This window comes from Mesoplodon bidens (assembly GCF_964165515.1).
Source record: "Mesoplodon bidens genome assembly, chromosome: 6".
Lineage (NCBI taxonomy): Eukaryota > Metazoa > Chordata > Mammalia > Artiodactyla > Ziphiidae > Mesoplodon > Mesoplodon bidens.
In genome coordinates, this window is record NC_138162.1 from 85,462,843 (window position 1) to 85,487,772 (window position 24,930).

Here is a 24,930-nt window from a genome sequence, read left to right on the forward strand (position 1 = left end):
TTTGAACTTTTACTTGTTAGAGGAAAGACATCCTGTACCCAGCTAAGAAGGTCTTTAAAGTTCTTCAGGTGACAACAGGTACATAGTTAATTTGAATGTGAAAACTCAGCATACAAAAATACAAGGAAAAAATCATCCTTTCATACCACATCATCATTATGGCATAAGGTTGCTTGTGGGTAAAACAGAATAAGCCTAACACTTGACTAGTTAATATGCAGAGTTAAAACAGGGAATTGATTTTACAAGCTGGTTGCCTGTAGGCTGTGAAAATAATGCAAGACTGCAGATAAGTTAAGTGAAGTGACTACCTGATGATGTGGAAAAAATGTTAGGGCATCTTATTCACATAGGAAACTGTCTGTCATTAGGGGTTAGTTTTAGAAAAGATAGCTTAAACGAGGTCACTAAACATCGCTTAGCCTAGGAAGAAAAAATATAAGAGCACATGAGTGTTTCTTATAATGTTCTTATCAGAAATATTCAGGCTAAAATTCTCTATCATTTTTCCATTTCCCTTATGAAATGGCTTTGCTGAGGCCTGAATTATGGTAAAAATAACTCTGCGGTTGGTTTGGAAAACAGAAATAGGTCATCATCAATTTTCTGACCTTTGGATATTTTTAAGTTTATAGGATTAGTATAATAAAGTATTAAAAGAAAAAAAAAGCTCAGATCTCCCTTAATATGAAAGACTGGCCTGTTAAATCCTTCACTATCTACATATTTCTGATATCTTTGGCACTTCTAAATATCAAAGGAAGTCAAGCCTTAATTATGTCGGTACTTTGAATGATATTTGGACACAATTATTAAAGAAAATGGCTTGGAAGGGAAGACTAATTCAACATCTTTTGATAGTGAGCTTCAGAAATTTTCCATAAGCAAAATCACATTGTGGGCAAATAACCTGGCAGCAATGTTTGGTGATCATCGACTGAATAAAACAGGCAAATCGTGTAAACATCCTTCAAGCACTTGGGAAATTAAGGGCCCTCAAGTCACCGGAAAATGGCTGGATAAAAGGGAATGTAAATGTGAGGGTGCGTTACCAGGCTGGACTTCAGGTGTGCTAGCCTGAACTAGTAAAAGATCCTCCTCTTCACTGTCAGTATATTTATGGAGAGGAACATGGACCAGGAGTCGAGGACAACAACTCGGGTTTTGAATGCTGGCTCTGACATTTACTGGCTATATGACCTTAGGTGAATTGCTTAACCTCTGGGGGTAACATAATACCTATTCATAGATTTGACGTGAGCATTAATATAGTTAATATTTATAATGCACCTAGCACAGATCCTGGCACACAGTAAGCACTATGAAAAGTGTTCATTAAATAAAATTAATTACTGACCAAACACTTGAAAGCCTGTGCCTTAAAAACTCCAATTTTGTTTAGAATGTATATGCCTAGTTCAGAATGCTCACACAACAAACAAACAACAACAAAACCACGCAGCTTTCCAAGCATTAATTTCATACTTTGGGACGCTAATGTATTCTCTCTTTATAGTCAGTTATCTATATCTGCATGTTTATAAAATACAGCTATTCAGATGCACTTTGTGTTTTCAGTGTTTAATGTTGTTTTTAAAACAGTGTCTGAACATACATCTTTCATATGAAAATCAAGGTGGACTTAAAATTCAACTTACATTAAAATTCTCTCCTTTGAGTTGAAGACCTAAAAGCAGGGTTGCGGCTGTTAATCTGGTTCTTTCAGCATAACTGTGTCGACTAAATAAAAAGAACTGTGTCAGCAAGTGGCAGCTTTAATTACCAGTTTGCTCAGCCACCGCCACTTTGCTTGACAGTTTTACTATTTATAAAAAGAAAAGGTTCAGATGTGGTGTGACACAGCTCTCCAGGGCAACAGGGAAGTACAGGGGGAGGAGAGGGAGGGACGATCAGGGTCCTGCCACAGCTGTCTTCTCTGGGATTTTAAGTTAAGGCTTGATTTTTACACTTGAAGATCTATTAGCAGAAGAAGGGCTGGGAGAGCTGGGGTCAGCTGGAAAGGATGGAGTAGCTGGGGAAGAGTGTCTGAGATGGCAGAAAAGAATATGAATTCAAGACCTTTCACCTCCTATTTGTGTATTTCAACCTACAGGGTCAAATATCCTGACAACTATAAAAATCCAAGACCATGATAAAAAATGCAATATAAAATCTCTACTTAAACATGATAATCTGTAATACAAGTAGTTTAGCCACTTCCTGTTTTCTTAGCTTGAGGAAATAAAGCTTTACACTCTGTGAAGACAGGGTCTGAATCTATGCTGGTTGTGGTTATAGCCCTGGTTGCTCAATGACCATTGGTTGACTTAAGTAATTGGATGATGACTCTCTTAATTTCATAACTATGTTCTTCTATGAAAGAAACTGCTGGAATCAGTATAGCTCTAAATAAGTCAGGGCATCATTCAATTGTGGTATTTCTTTTTTAATCATTTTCAAAGTGTATCAAAGCAGTAGCTGTAGCTAGGATTCTCTTACTTTCAAATTCAAATACTACAAAGTCAGAGAATGCCACCCTGTAAAACTGAAACTACATGATGCCATTTTTTAAAGCAAGTGCTTTGTATTTGTATATATTTCTTAACAAACGCAATTTCATTGAGCAAGAGAAAGAACTAAAATAAGACTGGTAATCATATCAGGAGTGCCAGTGTTTGGTCCAGCAGTTTTTAATTTTCTTCCTTTTTATTCTTCCCCCAGCACACCCTGTCCCATCCCTCCTTCCTTCCTGCTTTATTGGGGATATAGCACTAAACATAAGAAAGTCCCTGACCTTGTGGAGCAGACATTCTAGTGGGAAGAGAAAGAAAATAGAGATGCAAACAAATAGTTACATGATATGATTTCTATTAGTGTGACACATGGAAAATAAAGTGAATACTGGGATAGAGAGTGACTAGGTGGTGGTGTGGGGAATGCCTTTGTTTACAGAGGTCAGGGAAGGCCTCTGAGAAGGTGACATCTGATTAAGATCTGAATAAAGAGAAGGAGCCACCCATGTAGGATCTGTGAGAAAGAACACTCCAGACAGTGGGAGCTTGTACAGAGAAACTGGTAAGCTCTAATTTTTCCACTTCTAATTTTATCTTCCAGATTAAATTCTCTTTCTCTGCAAACCCAGTCCCAATCTTCTTATAACACAGCATGTAACAGTTTCCCTACAACCCCAGCCAAGCACAAGGCCTGGCGTAAAGTAGGGGTTTAACAAAGGAGTGATAGCTATGTATGACCTCTGTGAGCCATACCTGTTCTGTCAAGCTCTAAACCGTCAATCATGTCCACCTATGACCTGAGACACAAACAGAAGCTTCTAGAAATCACAGAAAGGAGCCACCAGCAACACAATGAGAGGTTTGTTCCTAAAGCCCCTTAGATGACATTAGATAAGATTAGATAATCTTTCACTTTTCACTTAACTTTGGCCTTGCCAACTTGGCAACTTACCATGCCCAGTGTACTCAAAAGAATCTGCTTCATCAGGGGTATCGAGTTCATCCACATTGATATCAATTTCATCTGGACTGTCCAAGTTATCATCAGAGAGAACAGACCCTTCACTTTGATCCAGAGACAGATTGATATTTGGGGCTGTGAGTTTGATTCTCTGAGGATGACTGCCATTAAGATCCAGAGAATTAGGAGGTTCTAAAGAAGATAAAGAACAACATTAAGTATTAGACCATACACATGGCTGCCAACAGTGGGTGTGGGACCCAGTGAAAAACAATTTTAAGGCCCTTTCAGCAAAGGCACACCTGCTAAAAGTCCTCATGTGGGATTTAGACTCCACTCTTGACCAGCAGGCCTCAGTACTGGCTTGCCCCGGCTACATCAGCCCTGGCCATGCAGAAATAGGAAGTGGGAGCCATTGCTAAACAGGCAGAGATCTAGTTTTTAGAACTGCCCTGTTCAGGTTTGAGAACTTGACATTGATATAATACTGAATCAAATTTTTTATGGTGCATATTACTTAAGAAAAACAGTTAAGCTTTACACATAACTTATAATGATTCATGTAGACTTCATTCCTCTGAAATGGAGGATACAAACTTTATCTGTAATGTTTACAGACACTCCCAAAATACGTCTTTTAGTTCCTGACAACTCTGTTGTGAACTTTCTTTGGCTTTTTTTTTTTTTTTTTGTAATAAAACTGAGGTACCCTCCCAGATTACATTCCTTGATCAAGCAGTCATTACTTCTTATGCCAATATTGCTTGACATTGGTTCCTGTACCTTAGTGATAGTCTCCTCGTGTAAGGCTCATGGAATTAGCTCCCACTCTTTCACTGTAATACGCATCTTGCTGTTCAAGAGCCTTTCACTTAACAGAAGCAGAGCTGGAGAAGTCATTTTTAACCAAGTTGATCCCAACTAAACAATGTTAGAGAGATACCTTAACAAAAAATTCCAGGATTCCCTATCACAAAATGTTTTGAAGGCCATCTGGTATACCCATCAATTCTGGACTTCTAACTCTAGTCTTGTCTCTTGTCCTAAGGAAGCTGACACTGTTTCTTTGTCATTAAGATTTTTTTTTTCTGTATAGACAACACCTAAACTGTGTTCCATGTAATGTTTTTATGTATTACTTGAAAAAATGTTTCTATTGATCTGTCAGTTTGTAAAACATTGGGTTTCCATATTACAGGGATTCTCAGAGCTGTGCTGTCCAAAAGAAATTTTTTGTGATGGTAGAAATGTTATGTATATAACATTTTTGTTTTTCTTCTTGGCCACGCCACGCGGCTTGTGGGATCTTAGTTCCCCAACCAGGGATCGAACCTGGGCCCCCTGCAGTGGAAGCGCAGATTTCTAACCACTGGACTGCCAGGGAATTCCCACAATTCACTTTTTAAAAAGTGAATTGTGGACCTTGAAGAGTGGAGCAGATGTACAGTGGCTACCATGCTTATTTGGCCACAGAACACTTAAGAATAGTTATGTCACGTGATTAGTACTTTGAAGAATACACTTTAAATACTCGGGCAGAAATAAAAAATTGACTCCCTTCTTTCTCAATTCTAGGCTTGACTGATAACGTCAGGGTTCAGGATCTTGGTGTGATCCTGTAGCTGGTACAGTGCAAAGGAGTGAACCTAGTACAGAGTGAGAGCCACATAGGTCGCAACTGAAATTTTTTAAATTCCTTTTTGTATATGCCTTGGGTTGTAAAGTGTAGTTTGGGTTTTTTTGTTTGTTTTTCTTTTTTAATAATCAGGATACTGAGCATCCTCAATATTAAATCGCTAATTTTAAATATTCTCACACTTAAGTATAAATTGGTGAACTTAGATGTTAGAATTTGGTATTATGATAAACAGCAGCCAGTTATCATAGGAACTGAAAACATTGGCAGATCCAGGCATGGCCCAGGAGATAAAGGGTGGCCCACCCTAGTTGATGATTCAAGTCAACTCTGAAATTAACCACATCAAGCCTAACACCTTCCTCACACATATTTATTTCCTCTCTTCACTTTTATCACTGATATCACAAGTTGGATGCACAGGAAATGGTTCTCTCACTGAATAATGAACATGTTTGGATATAGAACACTGCTGAAGAAAATGAATGAACGCTCTCACCAGGCCTCATGTCTGCAGCACTGGGACTCAGCATTCCCTCCTCAAAGGGGATGTCCATTCCCACATCCTCTGACAGTAGTCTGAAAAAAACAAACAAACAAACAAAAACAAAAGAGTGTAAAAAATTGTGTGGGATTTAATTTTCTTTGAAAAGGAAACCCAGAGGTTCCAGGATGGCATTTTCAATAAACCAGGTATGTGTACTGAATCCATTGTAGGTGGCCCTAAATTAGAATACAGACTTTCTGCAGTTTCTGTGAACGAGAACCACGGACTCGGATTTTACTCTGTGCACAGAGCGAGTCACTTCTTCTGCCAGTTCTCATAAGTAAACACCTCAAGTAAGAAATTCAGAAAGAGGAGAAGCAAATAACTAATAAAATATACGTAAGGGGACATTTAATTTTTTTTTCAACAAGGGATACAATATATATGCTTTGGAGTAAGTGCAGACCTGACTTTGTATATATCTCTTCCTCTGTGTAAATCTGAGCATATTACCTAAACTGCTGTGGGCAGAGGAAAGCATACTCTGCTGATCTCTATTTGTAAAACAGGGATATACCACCTGCCTCACTGAGTTGTTGAAAGATTAAGCAATGAATGTAAGGTGCCTAACATTCCTGAGAAGGTGCCAACTGATGTTATTTTCCTTCCTCTTTGAATATTTAAAGATTCACTGTGAATTATAAGTTGGTGAAGATGGTTCTGGTCATGAGTTACCATCTTTTCTCCCTAATCAGTGTTGAACCCGGGACTGTTGAACCCAGGACTTAACACACTTGGTAAGACTAGTGGAAGGGAACAGACAAATACTGGAGGAAACTGTGGCAAATCTCTATGCTCTTGTAGGAAGCTGATCACCGTTCACAGTAAATTCCCCTTGACTTATTTTTATCTCCTGACCCTCGTTCAGTACATCCCCATTTATCACGATAATATATATATATATATATATTTTAACATCTTTATTGGAGTATAATTGCTTTACAATGGTGTGTTAGTTTCCGCTTTATAACAAAGTGAATCAGCTATACATATACAAAGGTCCCCATATCCCCTCCCTCTTGCGTCTCCCTCCCACCCTCCCTACGATAATATATTTTTCTTCGTGGTGGCTTCCATGTAATTTCACTCATCTAGGGTGAATACGTCTGATGTAGGCACTAATCTAAATTTAAACATGATAAACCTTTCTGTTAAAGTTCTAAATTTAATCCCTTCCTCCCTCTCTCACTGCGACTCCTCTCCCCCTCAATCTGGGTCTACCAAACATTTGGAGTTTGCTTACCTGGATGATCAGTTTCTTCAGGATTCAAGTTAAGCCCCTTATTGTTAACAAAGCCTATGACGTAAACAAAATCCTGTGTCTCTAGTGATAACTGTACTTGCTTCATTTATTCAGCAAATATGTATCGAGTGTCTACTCTGTGCTAAGGATGTAGAAGAATGAAACAGACCAGCCTCATGCTTGTGGTGAAGACGGGATGATGGAGTTAAAATAATGAGGACGGTCACCAGCAATTCAGCGCTGCTTCCCTGAGAGAAATAAACGCCCGTGTCCTTAACCGTCAACCCCCCAGACCCCTTCAAAAACACAACCCTAGGGAGTTTCCTTCTCCATACACTTGTTGTGGCTTCTGCCCTGTATGTTCTCTGAAACGAGTCCTGCACCCTAGTCGAAAAACAGTGAGCAAGGGGTCAGCGTGTGAGTCAAAGGCAATAAACGTATTGGCAGGAACAAGATAACCCTTGCCAGAGACGCACCACATGGGATGCAGCAAACCAGACTGTCCAGCAATGGAGGTGGGGTGGTAGGCAAAGAGAAGGCCTGCTCTAGGCCCCAGTTTGAAAGTCCTGGGACCCAGAGGGATAGCTGTCTAGGTTTCCCACGCTGTTGCAGTTTTTCAAATTTCCTTACAATGACCCCTTGTCATCTAAAGTAACCTGTGTGCGTTCTCTTTGACATCAACCCTGTAGTACCTGTAAAGTAGCAAAATGCTGCTGTTGAGAGCAGCTAGATTCAAATCTTAGCTCTACCCCTTACTGTGTGTCATATGGCAAGTTACTTAATCTTTCTGTGCCTCCATTTCCTCTCCAGTAAAAAAGAGAGACTGTGCAATGCCTGAAAAGAACACTGAAAGAAAAAAATGTTATCTACTTCATTGTAGTTCTTTTTGCTATTATAATTGCCTTCTCCATTAGCCTTGACGCTTCATGAGGACAGAAACCATGTCTGTCTTCTTTACTATTACATCTCCAGCACCTGGTAGAAATAAATACCCGATAAATATGTGTTGGATTGAATTATTGAACTTGAAATCCCCTAAATGCACATGTACATTATTTTCTCTAGTTGCCTATGAGTCAACCTTAAAAAAAAAAAAAAAAAGACATCATGTTTACTTGCTTCAGAGAGCACATAAGGGTGCCGACTTTAGCTCCAAAGTAAATATGAAGCGTTTAAAAATAGACAGATAGGGCTTCCCTGGTGGCGCAGTGGTTGAGAGTCCGCCTGCCGATGCAGGGAACACGGGTTCGTGCCCCGGTCCGGGAAGATCCCACATGCCGCGGAGCGGCTGGGCCCGTGAGCCATGGCCGCTGAGCCTGCGCGTCCGGAGCCTGTGCTCCACAACGGGAGAGGCCACAACAGTGAGAGGCCCACATACCGCAAAAAAAAAAAAAAAAAAAAAAAAAAAATAGACAGATAGTATCCGTCTTAAAATTTTGTAGGTTTTGTTGATGTTTGTGAGTTATAGGCAACATCATGGAATAATTGAAAGGGTCCTAGATATGCGGTTATAGTCCTGGGTTACAGTTCTGCGGTTAGTACTGACAAGCTTATTAACTCTGAGAACATTAACTGACCGTCTTTGTGATTTTAAGTGAAGATAATGAATACCGAATATTACAGTGACTATGGAGAATAAACAATAAATAGAATACATAAGAAAATACTCTGGAAATTATAAAGCATTCACTAAGTGTAAGGTATTGTGTTCCCTCATTTTAAACATAATAGCAGGATCAGTGATTTAACTGAAGTCTGTGTCATGGTTGGACAAAACATATATTAAGGTTATTAAAATTGGGGTATCAGCCTAGGTAAGGGAAAATTTCAGTGCTGCACAAATCTCCATAGAGCCTATAAGTGCCCTGGACTCACTGAAGTTAGTAAATAGAGCCTTTGTCTCTCAGTGCCCCTTTACGGCACGGAGACGCAGTTAAGAAAGTGCTAGAAAACCAGAGGCGGCATACCTGAGGGAAAAGAAAAGCTGAAGCTGTGAACAGGCAGTGATGGGAAGAGAGGGACTCACAAATCCACAGATATTACAGAAGGCCATGGGGAGTTTTTAGGAAACCCCAGGGACAGAGAAGGAACGCTGCACCAGAACAGCCCAGAGGCAAACCTGGCAGAAACCCAAGTTGTGCCCATTGTAAATACTTCAACCACATTCATACATTAGGTCTATAAATATTTGTAGAAATGAAGTGGACAGAGTAGTTGGCGATGGAACAGCATGGAGTTTTACCAATGGGAACGGAAGCCTCTTGGGATCTGTTAGGTAACAAATCAGGCCATAGTGAAGGTTAAGTATTTTACCTTACCCAACTGTAGTCACTACCTAATTAGGGGTTTTCTCTGTACGGAAGGGAGCTACCCAACAGGCTGGGGGTATTGTAAACACTGAGTCTGACTCTACTGTTGCTGACCTCCCCAACAGATGCTCGGCTCCACGTCGCCATCTAGAGGACGGATCCAGAACTGTTGGTTTGCTGGGCGGTTTTATAAACATTATCGCTCTTCACCAAATAGTTCTGGCTCTCCACCTTTTATGCACGTGTCCTCCTCTGAAATTAGGGTGGCCATGTGACTTACTTTGATCAATGAAACGAGGACGGAAGTGGCAGGTGTCACTTCCGGGCAGAAGAATTAGGACCAAGTGTAGGTGCCATGTGCTGTTCCCCGCCTTGGTGCCTATGGAGAAGCTCAGAACAGGGGCTGGGAGGAGAAGAGCCCCTACTGGGTAAAGATCGTTGGATGTATGAGCAAGAAAGACATCTTTTTGTTTTGCCCTGAGATATTGGGTTTCCCTGTTACCACGTGCTAATCCAGCCCATGCTGAGTAGTACAGCTGATCTTTATTGTTTGTTTTGAAGGGAATATCTGACTGGCACTATGTCCTGATTTGGGTAACCCATTTCCCACATTCTCAACCTAGGCTCAGGTTGATGGTAAACATCTTGTCTAGGTTTGCTTTAGCATATAGGAACATTTTTTAAAATGAGGACAAAGCTCAGAAGACCATCAAATGCTTTTTAAGCATTCTATAAACTTGAATATTAATATACCACCTTTATGGGTTTCTCATAGCCACCTAGCCCTTGTCAATTTACTTAATATTTTTCTTTAAATTGACTTAAGTTTGTTTTGAAAGGAAGGTTTGTTATCACTGTATATAAGGAAACTTAGAATCACTCACCTAAAATAGTCATATAAATTAAATATAATCAAAATAAAACAATGCTATTAAATTTAAGGTAGAAACCCTTGGGCTCTCCCTCTGAGACTTTTCTTTATTTGCTAAAAAAAAAAAAAAGAGAGAGAGAGAGATCAGAAAGTGTCTGGCAAGGTGTAATGTCATTTATCATTATAAATCCAAAGAAATGCTATATAAGACAGAACACCCTAATAGTAATTAATACATTTCCAAACCTGAAAGAGACCGGGGGAAATCCCCAGGTGCTGGAAATGAAGAGTTATTCTAGAAAGCTGATGAAAGGTAGCCTCCAGGATTTTGGACTGGACATAAGCCTTTGGGCCCCACAGGAGAAGTGACCTCCAGGTGCTGCAACAAAGGCCTAGACCCTGAACTTCTAAATAAGGCCGTGGCCCTTAAAAAGCGGCCCTCTTAATGAAAGAGGGATGAGAACAAACTCTATCCTCTGGCCTTGGAAAGCACAGTCTGCCTGGAATCTTGGGTGGAAAACAAAAAGCAACCTATGAGGATTAGAGACACTGCTTGTATGCCAAGTATGTCTTGATTTATATTACCTGAATGACGTAGGAAACGCAAGTCAAGAGATTAAAATTAAAATTCACCTAGGGCCATTGAAGGCCTAGAGTCCTAGGGTTCCAAAAGAACCAAATACGAAACCACTTAATGGTGCTACTTTTACTATCTAGGATTCACTGGAAATCCACTTAGGAGAAAGAAAAAACCCTCTGAAAGGTGAACCCACACCAACACCCTCACCCACACCCACCAAACTACAAACTGAACTATGGAAAAACACTATGGGGGATTGCCAGCAAATGCTGTAAACAGAAGAACTAGCAATAAATCTTTAAAAAAAACACACAAAAAGCAATATGAAAGAGATTATAATAATTAAAGAATAATTTTTAAACCTTCTTGGTGTTGAAGCACTGAGATTTGGGGTTGTTTGTCATAGCAGGCAGTGTCATTTACCCTGAGTAGCCATGCTGGTTAAAAAAGGGAACATCTAAAAATAATAATGCAGAAGTGCTGATGATAAAGTGATATAAAAAGAAATACCAGGAAAACAATAGCCACAGGAAAGCAATTGTCACAATATTAGTAGCAAACAAAATAGACTTCAGGCAGAAAAGCATTATTAAGGCTTAAGAAAGTTATTACTTTATGATAAAAGGAGAAATTTCTCAGAAGACATACTGATCCAGAGCCAATATGCTTTTAACAACATAGGCCAAAAACTCGAATATAAATTATAAGGAGAAATTAACTTCATGGGGGGAACTTTGAATGTCTCAAGAGTTCAGTAATCAATCTGAAAAAATGCATAAAGATACAGAAGATCTGAACAAAGTACTAACATAGCTTGGTCTAATGGACAGATCCACACTCAAGAAAAATACACAATTTTTTCAAACTCATGAAAACTATATAGAATGTCTTGTAAAATACCAAAAGTCAACATTGCATGTACCTTATTTTCTGACTTCAGGGCCATATATAAGAAATCAATCATAAAAAGACTTTGGAAATTTAAAAACACATCTGTAAGTAACTGAACAATAAAGCCCTACGTGTCAAAACTTGTGAAAGCAGCTAAACAAATTCCTAGAGGAAAATAAATAGCCTTGAACTCAGATATTAGAAAAGAAAATGGATGAATTATCCAAGGGTTCAACTCAATCAGGAGGTCGGAAAAACAACCGTGCTCTTAGGTGATTCAGTGCTATTTATACTGAATCTGGGCACCCCCTAATCACAAATACCACCAAGTGGGGAACAGTGACGTAAATACCATCTTCCAATTTGAGAATGGATCCCATGTATATTAGTAGATTTTGGGTTTCTGGTACTTCTGCTTCTTAATAAAGAAATTAGCGTGCAGTAGCATGGCGGTCCTGAAACCAGAGTAAAAGACCAACCGAAAAAGGAAAAATTTGGGACCTGGTTATATGCACCCTCTTGAGTTTAGACCAGGTACAAATGTAAGCCCATTCTACATTGTATATCCTTCCAGCATTTATGAATCTGGAGGGATTTAACTATTGTAGGATTAGCCTTGTCGGAGATCAGGTTCTTTTTAATAGCGAATGAGCAGTGAACTGAGACTTAGCGCACACACAGCACTTGTGGATTCTAATGTTTCCTGGCAGGCATGCACACCCAGCAGCAGGCAACAACCCTTTTAGGGAATAATCATTCTTATAAGACTGACCACTAAAAAATACAGCTCCATAAAAATAGGGTAGCAGGTTAAGGATGTTAATTGTTCTTTAGAAAAATACCATATGGTTATGCTGATAAATTTTGGGAAATGATTACATAAAGAGAAAGTTCCCTTGTGACAGACTTCATAAGTCACTTTCTCTAGGAGTGGAGATAAAATGAAAAAAAAAAAAAAAGAAGAAACAAAACCTTTCATGAGGTGCTTGCCTGCTTTTGTTGAGTACATAAATTAGCCCTTTAAAGACCAATGATTGGAGAGTTGCCATTTCAGGATCCTTGTCTGATAAAGTAGGCTGCACAATTTAAGATAAGGGTGTGCCCCAGGGCTCTTATCACATTACTCAACTGGGAGGCAAGGCAGAGGCACTGGGGTTCACACTCAGGTTAATCAGGCTGATACCCAGGAAAGGATGGGAGCTTAGGTCCCACAACAGCAAGCTGGGTTTGAGCCCATGAAATGAGGCTCTTGTCAACAATTAGCACTGGGCCTCACTCACCCTAGAAAAGGTAAGTATGGTGACTCCTATAAGTCAGCCAGCTGAGGCAGATAAGGAGGGGGGTGCGAATAGGGAAAGTAGATGACAAAAAACTAAAGGAACACAAGCACTGGGCACTCACCCAGTTACCACCTTCTCTAGGGATTTTGCAAAACCCTACAAACCACAGCCATCTGTTCTCATGTTCTCAGAGGAGAGAAACATTATACAGTCTCCTTACGCAGGGCTGAATTCTCAAAATCTGCAGGTAGCAAAAATCACTTGCTGTCCAAATGACCCTTGAATTATATAGCATATGTGGTTTTGTATAAAATCCTTTGTAGTAAACCTTATGAGCCCTAAAGTTTGAGGAACACATCAGGAATAGAAGGAAAGCCTAAATATCATTTAAAACATTTGCTTTTCAGATAATAATTAATTAAATCTTTGGCTATGAACAGGGCTGCATGGGGAATTCTACCTCTTGCCTGCAGGGTATACATTATGCTCTTTTTCACATGTTTTCTAAAACCTTAAGACATATCAATATTTGTTATTGAGAAGATTCAATTAAATGGCATAAGCTCACACTGGGAAGGGGCATATACTTGTTTCTGAAGCAAATCTACAGTTCATAACTTGGATTACTCACAGGCATTTCAAATTCAACATGTACAAAACTGAATTCAGTATCTTCCTCTGCACAGATCTGCTACATCCTACATTCTCTGTGGTAGTTTTAAAAAAATGTCCACAGATTTTTTGACATTCCTTTCAAAAGTTGGAGCCTAACCACCACCACCCCCCACTTTCCTTAAGTGTGGACTGAACTTGGTGACTTGCTTTTTTTTTTTTTTTTTTTTTTTTTTTTTTTTTTTTTTTTTTTTTTTGCGGTAGGCGGGCCTCTCACTGTTGTGGCCTCTCCCCTTGCAGAGCACAGGCTCCGGACGCGCAGGCTCAGCAGCCATGGCTCACGGGCCTAGCCGCTCTGCGGCATGTGGGATCTTCCCAGACCGGGGCACGAACCCGTGTCCCCTGCATCGGCAGGCGGACTCTCAACCACTGCGCCACCAGGGAAGCCCTGGTGACTTGCTTTTAAAGAACAGAATAAGGTAGAAGTGACAGTGTGTGACTTGTCAGACTAGGTCCTAAAAAGCACGTGGCTTCCTCTTTGCTCTTTCTCGGATCACTCACTCTGGGAGAAGCCTGCTGCTGCCCTGTCCTAAGGATGCTCAGGCAGCCCTATGGAGAGATCCAGGTGGTGAGGAACCAAGGCTTCCTGTAAAAATCCAGGAAGGAACTGAGGTCTCCTGCCAATAGACATGTGGGTGGGTCACCTTGGAAGCAGATCCTCCAGCCCCCATCGAGCCTTCAGATGACTGATGTCTCGACAGCAACTTCATAAGAGACCCTGAGTCAGAATCACCTAGCTAATCTGCTCTTAAATTCCCACACAGAAACTGAGAGAAAAAAATGTTGTTTTAAGCTGCTAAATTTCTAGATAATTTATTACACAGCAATGGTTAGCTAATACCTTCCCTATCCCAGTGAATGTCCCTACCGATCACCTGTGAGCTCCCAAACCCCCAAACTGGCCATCATTCTTAATTTCCTTCTTTTTCTAACATTCCTTCCCAATCCAGTTGACCATCCTGACCATCCAGTCTTATACATTTGCAACCTCCTCTCCTCTTTATTTTCACTGCTAAGACCTTAGTTCAAGTTCATTTTTTCCTTGCAGAAACCTGTTTCTGATTTTACTCCCCACCCCCTTCAGATTGCTAACTCAGTATCTAACCATTTCAATCTAACCGTCTTGTTTCAGTCCTTTCATGTCCCCACTGACTCAAGGGAAGGGTCCTGGCTCCAGAGAATGGCTCACCAGGCTTCACGGTCTGGCCTCCCAGGCCGAACTCGAGCCTCCTCTCCCACCGCTCACTCCCCACTTGGTTCTTGCTTGTCTTCTAGAACTCAGCTTAGACATCTCAGCCACTGAATTCATCCCCACCCCACACAGTTGGGTCAAGTCCAACAGTACCCTGAGCTCACATCAAATGGGTATTTTTCATGATTTACAACCGTCTGTTCCTAACTTCTCTGGCCCCACCCTCCCCATTCCTCCCCACTCGCATCCCCCCTCCACACATGCACACAGAGGTCCTCGAAGGCAGGCACTCCCAGTGCTTAGCAGAGGGCCTAGCAATGTGGTGGAGGGGAATAACTCACTATTGAATAAACACCCTTTATTTAGAGAGGGGAGGATGCCCTACTTTTCTAGCAGAGTGTTCCTCATAAGGTCTCACCACATATTGGAACTTGACCACTCAAATGGTCTACCAACAAATTACGTTTGATAACAAGTTAAGCTTTCTTCAAAACATAATTTAGAAATGTGAGGTGACTCTTACAGAAGTCATATCACAAAGGAGTAATTGCTCTAAACATAATAAGGTGAAGTTCACCCAGTGTAGAGTTTACAGTGCCCTCTTCCACAATGACAAAAACACCTCTCAGATGCTATTAGGAACGACCCGGTGGGGGGCGGTTCTCGGGGGGGAGGGGGGATGGGCATGTTAAGTAAGGATGAGGTTCTTGCGAAATGAGGAGGAGGAGGAATGGACGACCGTTTGTCTTCAGAAATGAAGAGTCTTTAGGGCGAGAGTCAGTAGCTCCTGTAGGATGACCAAGTGACCAGAGTCTCAGCACAGACTCCTGCAACCCTGCCCACCCTCCACTTCAGCAGCTCAGCACCTCCTGGAATTTCTCTTTTGTGCAGATGAGTCTGTAGATGCCTCCCTGCCCTACCATCCGGCCCGAGGGGATATGCTCACAAGGATTCCTCTCCCCAGCAGTGCAATGCAATGGCTGCACTGCCTTGGTTTTACTTCTCCTCAGTCGCTCAAGAGTGTGGACAGTCTGGCACCAGAAATACAAACAACAGGGGCCAACAGAGACACTCTTCCAACTGCTGCTCAAGCAGTTATATTTGTTGATCTCTAGGGCATGGCAGGGTAGTTAAGTCTTTGACCTCTCTAGAGCTGGGGTCAGCAAAGTTTTTCTGTAAAGGGCCAGATACTAAATTTGTTACGTTTTGCAGGCCACACAGTCTCTATCATAACTACTCAACTTTGCTGTAGCACAAAAATAGCCATAAGATATGTAAATGAAGGGGTGTGGCTATGTTCCAATAAAACTGTGTAGAAAAATAGGTGGCCAACTAACTAGATTTGACCTGGAGGCCATAGTTTGCTGACCCCTGTTCTAGATGAAACCAACTTGAATACAATTTCATTTCTCAAAAGGGAATGCTCTTACACTGTTGATGGGAATGTAAATTGATGCAGCCACTAGGGAGAACAGTATGGAAGTTCCTTAAAATACTAAAAATAACATTTCTCCAAAGAAGAAATACAGATGGCCAATAGGCACATGAAAAGATGCTCATCATTGCTACTTATTAGAGAAATGCACATCAAAACTACAGTGAGGTTTCACCCCACACCAGTCAGAATGGCCATCATTAAAAAGTCTACAAATACCAAATGCTGGAGAGGGTGTGGAGAAAAGGGAACTGTCCTACACTGTTGGTGGGAATGTAAGTTGGTGCAGCCACTGTGGAAAATGGTATGGAGGTTCCTCAGAAAACTAAAAATAGAATTACCATATGATCCAGCAATCCCACTCCTGGCCATGTATCCGGACAAAACTATAATTCAAAATGATACATGCACCCCTATAGTTCATAGCAGCACTATTCACAATAGCCAAGACATGAAAACAACCTAAATGTCTATTGACAGAGGAATGGATAAAGAAGATGTGGTACATATATACAATGGGATACTACTCAACCATAAAAAAGAACAATATATTGCCATTTGCAGCAACATAGATACAACTAGAGATTATCATACTAAGTAAGTCAGAAAGAGAAAGACAAATACCATGTGATATTTTTTATATGTGGAATCTAAATATGACACAAGTGAACCTATGTATGAAACAGAAACAGAATCACAGATATAGAGAAAAGACTTGTGGTTGCCAAGGGGGAGGGGTTTGGGGGAGGGATGGAGTGGGAGGTTGGGGTTAGCAGTGCTTTTATATACAGAATGCATAAACAAGGACCTACCTACTGTATAGCACAGAGAACTGTATTCAATATCTTACGATAAACCATAATGGAAAAGAATAAATAAAAAAAGAATGTGTATATGTGTGTGTGTGTATATGTATATATATATGTATAACTGAATCACTTTGCTGTACAGTAGTAATTAACACAACATTGTAAATCAACTATACTTCAATTTAAAAAAAAACAACTAAAAATAGAGTTACCATATGATCCAGCCATCCCACTCCTGTGCATATATCCAGAAGAGACAAAAACTCTAATTCGAAAAGATACATGCAACCCAATGTTCACAGCAGCACTATTTACAATATCCAAGACATGGAAACAACATAAATATCCAATGACAGATGAATGGATAAAGAAGATGTGGTGTATATATATATATATATATATACACATACATACACACACAATGGAATCGTAGCCATAAAAAAGAATGAAATAATGCCATTTGCAACAACATGGATGGACCTAGAGATTAGCACACAGAGAAAAACAAATCCCATATGAGTGGAACCTAAAAAAATAACACAAATGAACTTATTTTCAAAACAGAAATAGACTCACAGACATAGAAAACAAACTTATGGTTACAAAAGGGGAAGTGGGGGAGGGATAAATTAGGAATTAGGGAGTAACAGATACACACTACTATGTGTAAAATAGATAAACAAGGACCTACTGCATAGCTCAGGGAGCTATATTCAATATCTTGTAATAACCTATAATGGAAAAGAATCTGAAAAGGAATACATATATATATTCAGATATGTATATATGTCTATATATATGTATATGTCTGTGTGTGTATATCTGAATCACTTTGCTATACACCTGAAACTAACACAACATTGTAAATCAACTATACTTCAATTAAAAAAAAAAAGAGACCTTGGGGGAAGTATCTAACCCAACTTTGAGAGCTTCTTGCCATTTCTCTCTTTGGGAGAAAAGAGTGCTTTGCACCATTTTGCCCTCAGCTTTGAGCCCTAGTTATCTATTTCACTGAATAAACTAAAGGACATATAGTCTAATTTAATATTCCACTAAAGGAATTTTTCCACTCAAATAATTTATTATTTTTTTTGAAAAAGTATAAAGGATAATCTAAATGTTCAACAGGGGAGTGATTAAATATAACATGAATTTCATCACTGTATATCAATGCAAAAAATTTCTAAATGTATTGACATGGGATGGCATCTAAGATATACTTAATAAATCAAATTACAAGGTGGTATGTTTAGAATGATGTAATTTGTATAAAGTTATGCACATTTATACATATGTTTAGGCACAGACAATATCTAGAAGGAATAGAAATTATTAATTTCTATTAATAATTTAATTAATTGATAGGGGCTATGTATAGGGAGCAGTTTAGGGAGAAAGGGATTTTTTACTTTTTATTTATTTACTCTTCTGTGTTTTTTCAATTTTTAAAATACCAGCGTGGGCAACAGTTTAAGATAAAGAGGTAATTTAAATATAATAATATTCGGGCTTCCCTGGTGGCGCAGTGGTTGAGAGTCCACCTGCCGATGCAGGGGACGCAGGTTCGTGCCCCGGTCCGGGAGGATCCCACATGCCGCGGAGCGGCTGGGTCCGTGAGCCATGGCCGCTGAGCCTGCGCGTCCGGAGCCTGTGTTCCGCAACGGGAGAGGCCACAACAGTGAGAGACCCGCGTACCGCAAAAAACAACAAAAAAGAAAAAAAAAATATATATATATATATAATATTCTCTACGAGTTTCTAGAAATCCTCACTTAGACAATTTCCAGCTGACACTAGAAATAATTAAGTGCTTCGTTAGTAGTCATTTCGGTTGTTTATCAGCAGCAATAGTATACTGTCACGTCCCACTGCCATATTATCAGGGCTTTCAATGTTTTCCAAATTAAAGTAGGGAGGAGCAGGCATAGGAAGCTGAAATATTAGCATCACTGAAGAAAGGGAGGAGTTTAGCCTTTGATAAGCGGGCCTTGGCAGAGGGGCGGCTACCCCCTCGGGCCACACGTCTGTCATATCCCTTCATCCTCACCAGCATCTTCTGAAGGTCTGACCTCTGCAAGCCGGTGGGGATATTAAAATAAATAAGCCACAGCCACTCCCTGCTCCTCTTGGCGATTGCTGATTCATTTGTCTTTTTCAGTAGGTTGTTTTAAATTTATCGAATTCTACACTTTTGCAGTCTGTATCTGCACTCTATCTTTTAATAGTTTCTCTTTTTCCAATCGTCTGTTCTTTTCACTTTGGTTCCTTTTACTGTCTCTTTATTTTCTTAGATTTGCTGCTTTCTGTTTTTCAGTTTTGAATTTTGTTTCCTAAAACAATATTTTTCTAGGTTCTGAAAATTTTACCATGTCATTTATGTTCTTTTTTCCTTAAAGAAAAAAACCCTCCTTGATTCTATGTAGTATCTCTCTGTCTTTATACGTTTGAAATAACATTGTGTGTTTTGGGTTTTTTCTTAAATAACTTTATTTATTTTTTATTTTTGGCTGCCTTGGGTGTTCGTTGCTGCACGCGGGCTTTCTCCAGTTGTGGTGAGCGGGCTTCTCACTGCGGTGGCTTCTGTTGTTGCGGAGCACAGGCTCTAGGTGCATGGGCTTCAGTAGTTGCAGTGCATGGGCTCAGTAGTTGTGGCTTGTGGGCTCTAGAGTGCAGGCTCAGTAACTGTGGCACACAGGCTTAGTTGCTCCGTGATATGTGGGATCTTCCCGGACCAGGGCTCGAACCCGTGTCCCCTGCACTGGCAGGAGGATTCTTAACCACTGCACCACCAGGGAAGTCCCAACATTGTGTTTTTGATTGCATCCTTTTAAGGCATCATTTTCTGTTTTCTGTTTGCCATATGAAGAAACTGGGGCAGAGAATAAAAACATTTTCATCTGGATGGGCCAACAGTTGGCTCCTGGAGGGTCAGCTGGTATCCTGTGCCCCACAGAATCCCTGGGGAGCTGAGAGCACTGACTGGCAGCTGGCACCCAGTGAGCTTTTGTTGAATAAATACATGCTGGAAGCTCCAGAATTCTGTGCCTTCGGTAACATCACCCCATTTTTATTTTCTGTATTTCCTTCCTGGTGGCCCAGTTGTTCCTTGCTTTCCTCGAGCATAAAGTTCCTTTATCTTTTCATTCCCACACAGTCCCTGGCTGTGGTTGAAAATGGAGTCACCTCTCGGACCCCGGGGACCCCAGGAAGCGGGCAGATTTCTGGAATCCACTCCCGCTATCAGCTCCCCATGAGCTCAGGCCTGTGACTGACAGAAACGGACACATGAGGAGGACTTGTGCTTGAGGGTTCCAAACCGTCCTGCTGGCAAAAGATACACAGAAGGGGTGCTTCCGGTCATTTGTTTAAGCCAGCGCTTCCCAAAGCCTGTGCCCAGAGGAGAGGGTCTACAGACCCTGAAGGAGGGCTCTGTACCCAGTGAGCTTGGGAAACACCAAATAGTCTGCCCTCCTTTTGGGACTTTATAATGCACGTGAACTCATCATAGACTCTGAGATGTTCTACAGAAGGTAAAAATGTTTGATTTTGTTTACCTTGTTTTTGACCAAGGAATCTTTTTTTCTTCTTTTCCCTTCCTTCCCTCCTTCCTTCCTTTCTCTCGTAACATGTTAATACAGAACAAAATTTGGGAAGCACAGCTCTGAGATATAACCCAGTGAGATGTGTGGGCCGCTCTGTACATCTGCACATCTTGGCCTACATCTACCAAGCGTCTAACAGATGCAGCCTGAACTCCTATATGCTTCTTCTTCTTCCATAAAGAGTACAGGATAGCAACTAAAGTCTCAGACTCTGGAGTCAGATCACCTGCACTTGAATCCTACTCTGACCTTTTTAAATGTGTGACCTTAGGTAAGATGCAGAATTCCCCTCTGTGTCTCAGTTTCCTCATCTGTAAATGGGGAATCTATGAATACCCACTTCAGGGGCTGTTGCAAGGATTAAACGAGTTGATTTAAGTAAGGGTAGAGAATACTGCCTGGCACATCTTAGCTGATGCTACAGGAGGGTTAGATATTGCTGCTGTTATTTTTTCAGTAATTCTGCTAAAAATTAGAATAGAAAAGTGGTTTTCAAAGGCAGTATCTCAGGTCACAAGAGCATTTTTTTGCAGAAATAGAAAACTCCATCCTAAAAATCATATGAAATTTCAAGGGGTCCCAAATAGCCGAAACAATCTTGAAAAAGAAGAACAAATATGGATGTCTCACACTTCCTCACTTCAAAACTTATTACAAAGCTATAGTAATCAAAGCAGAGTGGTACCACCATAAAGACAGAAACAAAGACCAAGGGAATAGAATAGAGAACCCAGAAATAAACCTACACATATATGGTCAAATGACTGACAAGGATACCAAGACCATTCAATGGGGCAAGGACAGTCTCTTCAACAAATGACACTGGGAAGGACTTCCCTGCCAATGCAGGGGACATGGGTTCGAGCACTGGTCCGGGAAGATCCCACATGTTGCAGAGCAACTAAGCCCAGGTGCCACAGCTACTGAGCCTGTGCTCTAGAGCCCTCGAGCCATAACTACTGAGCCTGTGTGCCACAACTACTGAAGCCTCTGTGCCTAGAGCCCGTGCTCTGCAACAAGAGAAGCCACCGCAATGAGAAGCCTGTGCACCACAACGAAGAGTAGCCCCCGCTTGTGGCAACTAGCGAAAGCCCACGCGCAGCAATGAAGGCCCAACGCAGCCATAAATAAATAAATAAAATTTAAAAACAACAACAAATGACACTGGGAAAACAGGATATCCACATGCAAAAGAATGAAGGTGGATCCTTACCTTACACCATATACCGAAATTAACTCAAAATGGATTAAAGACCTAAAAGTAAGACCTAAAATTATAAAACTCCTAGGAGAAAACATAGCGGGGAAAGCATCATGACACTGGATTTGGCAATGATTTCTTGGATGTGACACCAAAAGCACAGCCAACAAAAGCAAAACTAGATAAACAGGACTACATCAAACTGGAGGCAGAGCTGGCTGCATACTCACCTCCAGGGCAGCTCCAGAGCCCCTAATCCCCATTCCTGACCCTTGTTATTTACTCCCTCTTGCCGACAGTTAGGGTGTAACAGATCTAGGTTAGCTGATGTCTTGGCAATGGGAAAATTCTGAATCACACCTCAGGTTTCAGTGTTCTTTGGGGACTCTGGACTCCCTTAGGTCCCCAATTCAAAGCTGAAGAGAAGTTCCTTCATACCTCTATCCCCAACCTTATTCTCCCGCAAGGAGTTTCTCCTTAGACTTTCAGACCACAGACAACTAAGAAGAACCAATGCTCACAAATAGGGAGGCAAGGTGGGGTCAATAGGATCAACCCCCCTCTGCCTCCTGTTAACCATGTAACTGTGGTAAAGTTAGCTGACCTCCCTAAGACTTAGTTTCTTCATCTGCAAAATGAGTATTATATGAGGAATAGCGTGAGATTTCAAAGATAATGAGTAAAGTGTTTGGCAAAAGTTCTACTATTTAATATTACTCTTACTATTATTAGAAGATTTGGGGCTCAACTAGGCCTCCCATATTCACCGTGAATCTCCAAGGTGGTCATGGAACCCCTGAAGTGACCCTTAGACTCAACATTTTTTTTTTCCTAGAAAGCCTGTTTATTGATTATTCTCTCCATGTATGTTTTAGTAAGTGGTGATACTCTCAATCAAGGAATCCATTATTAACCTAATTTTCTAATGGAGGAAGAGGTAAAAGATACTTATCACCTTCTATGGAATCTATCAACTTAAGACCAAAATTAACGGCAATAAGTTCGGAAACAGTAAAAATTTTGGTTTGTATTTCATGGATGGTGCTGCTGTTTCAACCTTATAAAGTAAAGCTGTCTGCTTTCCAAATTCCAAAAATTAACATACTCCGCCCCCCGACCTTACCATACTAACCAGTGCCCTTTGGTTTCTTTAGGACAAGGAAGGGTTAAAGGGTTGATTATGGATATACAATTTTGAGTTGGGACCTTTCACACATATGAATCACACTGAGTGGCCATTTACTTTACAGAGCAGTTTAAAGATTACGCATTAGCTAAATTAACTTGTTCCACCCACCAACACCCATACAACTACTTCACTTGACAGCATGTGCCCGTAGACTCAACACTGAAGAATGACAGATGAAGTGTGGGGCTGGTCGACTGGAATTCCCAGCACATTCTCTGTTACAGGCTGGATTCCTGCCCCCGCCTCCCAAATTCACGTGTTGAAATCCTAACCTCCAGTACCCCAGAATGTGAGTGTACTTGGAGATAAGGTCTTTAAAGAGGTAATTAAGTTAAAATGAGGTCATTAGGGTGGGCCCTAATCTGATATGACAGGTGTCCTTATCGGAGGAGATTAGGACACAGGCCTGTACAGAAGGAAGACCAAGTGAAGACAGGGGTGAAGACAGCCATCTACGAGCCAAGGAAAGAGGCCTCAGAAGAAGCCAATCCTGGGCTTCCCTGATGGCGCAGTGGTTGGGAGTCCGCCTGCCGATGCAGGGGACACGGGTTCGTGCCCCGGTCCGGGAGGATCCCACATGCCGCGGAGCGGCTGGGGCCGTGAGCCATGGCCGCTGAGCCTGCGCGTCTGGAGCCTGTGCTCGCAATGGAAGAGGCCACAACAGTGAGAGGCCCGTGTACCGCAAAAAAAAAAAGAAGAAGCCAATCCTGCCGACACCTTGATCTCAGAATTTTATCCTCCAGAATTGTGAAAAAAATGAATTTCTGTTATTTAAGCTACCCAGTCTGTGGTACTTTGTTATGGCAGCTCAAGCAAATGAATACAGTATCTGATCTCCTTCATCAGCACAGTTTCAAGGAGGAGAATCTCGGCTGTGGAGGAAGGAGTATATCAGACCTTCTGTTCTTCCTTTCTACTAGAAAGCCCTTCTACTGCTGCCTGACAGATCTAGCGGGAAGGAGAGAAGCCCAAGTCAGGTCCCTCGCAGCTGAAAGAAGCCATCACCTTTATTTACACATGCCCCACTCTACAGTATAATCACATTCTATGAAGCTTGATTAATTTCGTACTCTCCTCAGGGATATAGTCAGTAATCATACAGCTATGCCAGCTTCACAGGGAGAGCTGATTCTTTTGGCTATTTCTTTTACATTGGTATGTCTTCATTGTATAAATGTAGACAGCTATTTAGAGAAAAAATGTGCTTGTGCTTTTAAACAATTGTTGTTCGCAGAGTTATGGCATTATATGGGATTCCAAGACTCTGGTATATGACTCACATTTTCTAGTTACCAGGTCCCTGCTGGTAAATAAAAGTTAGTATTGGGAAATAAAATTAACAGCCTAAGACCAGCCACCTACGACCAAGCAAATTAGAAACAAGCCTTGAGTCTATAAGCTGTTAAGTGCATGAAAATTTTGGTTAGAAGCTTCTCCTCGTAAATTCAGTCTCAGTTATATCAAGAATATGATTCAGTTATACAAAGAACATGACCTGTGATCGTCCCTGAACTTAGTCTAATCAACAAAGAAAACCTCCCCACAGCTAGCCCAGGAATGGGGCTTTACTCCATCCCAAGCTTTCTTTCTTTCAGTTATCAATACCTTTCCAGAGATCAATAATCTCTAGCTATCCTCTCATGTCCACTTTACCTGCCCTCCTAACGGATCTTGTGCACAGCTGCTCTCCTGAGATCACGTTATGTTGGTTTTACTCCTGTTTTGTTTTAGAAAGACCTATTTCTAGAACTTCCAACTTCATCAACCCTTTCCTGGGTGTTTCTGGGAGTTGGACATAGAAAAACGTTAATTGCTTAAGTGGCAACATTTTTATTCTCTTGCTTCATGGGCAATGGTAGCTTTATGAATGGGGTTTCCATATTGGATTTGGACAACAGTAAATCCTGTTTTTGAGGGCACTATAGGAAGCCTGTGTTCCTTTCTGAATTTTTGGATTGGAGGGACTTTGAAAGATCTCTGTCTTCAGGCAAAACTA

At 40.9% G+C, this 24,930-nt stretch overlaps 1 protein-coding gene across 4 annotated transcripts in view; it reads right to left on the reverse strand.

Annotated features, from left to right (window-relative positions):
• The window catches only part of PRUNE2 (prune homolog 2 with BCH domain), a 270,129-nt gene that overhangs the window by 43,749 nt on the left and 201,450 nt on the right, over nucleotides 1-24,930 (reverse strand). For all 4 annotated transcript variants that reach the window (XM_081236833.1, XM_081236832.1, XM_081236831.1 and 1 more), the window contains exons 10-11: nucleotides 5,610-5,689; nucleotides 3,466-3,666 (exon numbers count right to left, since the gene is read on the reverse strand). In XM_081236833.1, coding sequence (XP_081092959.1) covers nucleotides 3,466-3,666; nucleotides 5,610-5,689 — 281 coding nt within the window. The remainder of the gene's footprint in view (nucleotides 1-3,465; nucleotides 3,667-5,609; nucleotides 5,690-24,930) is intronic.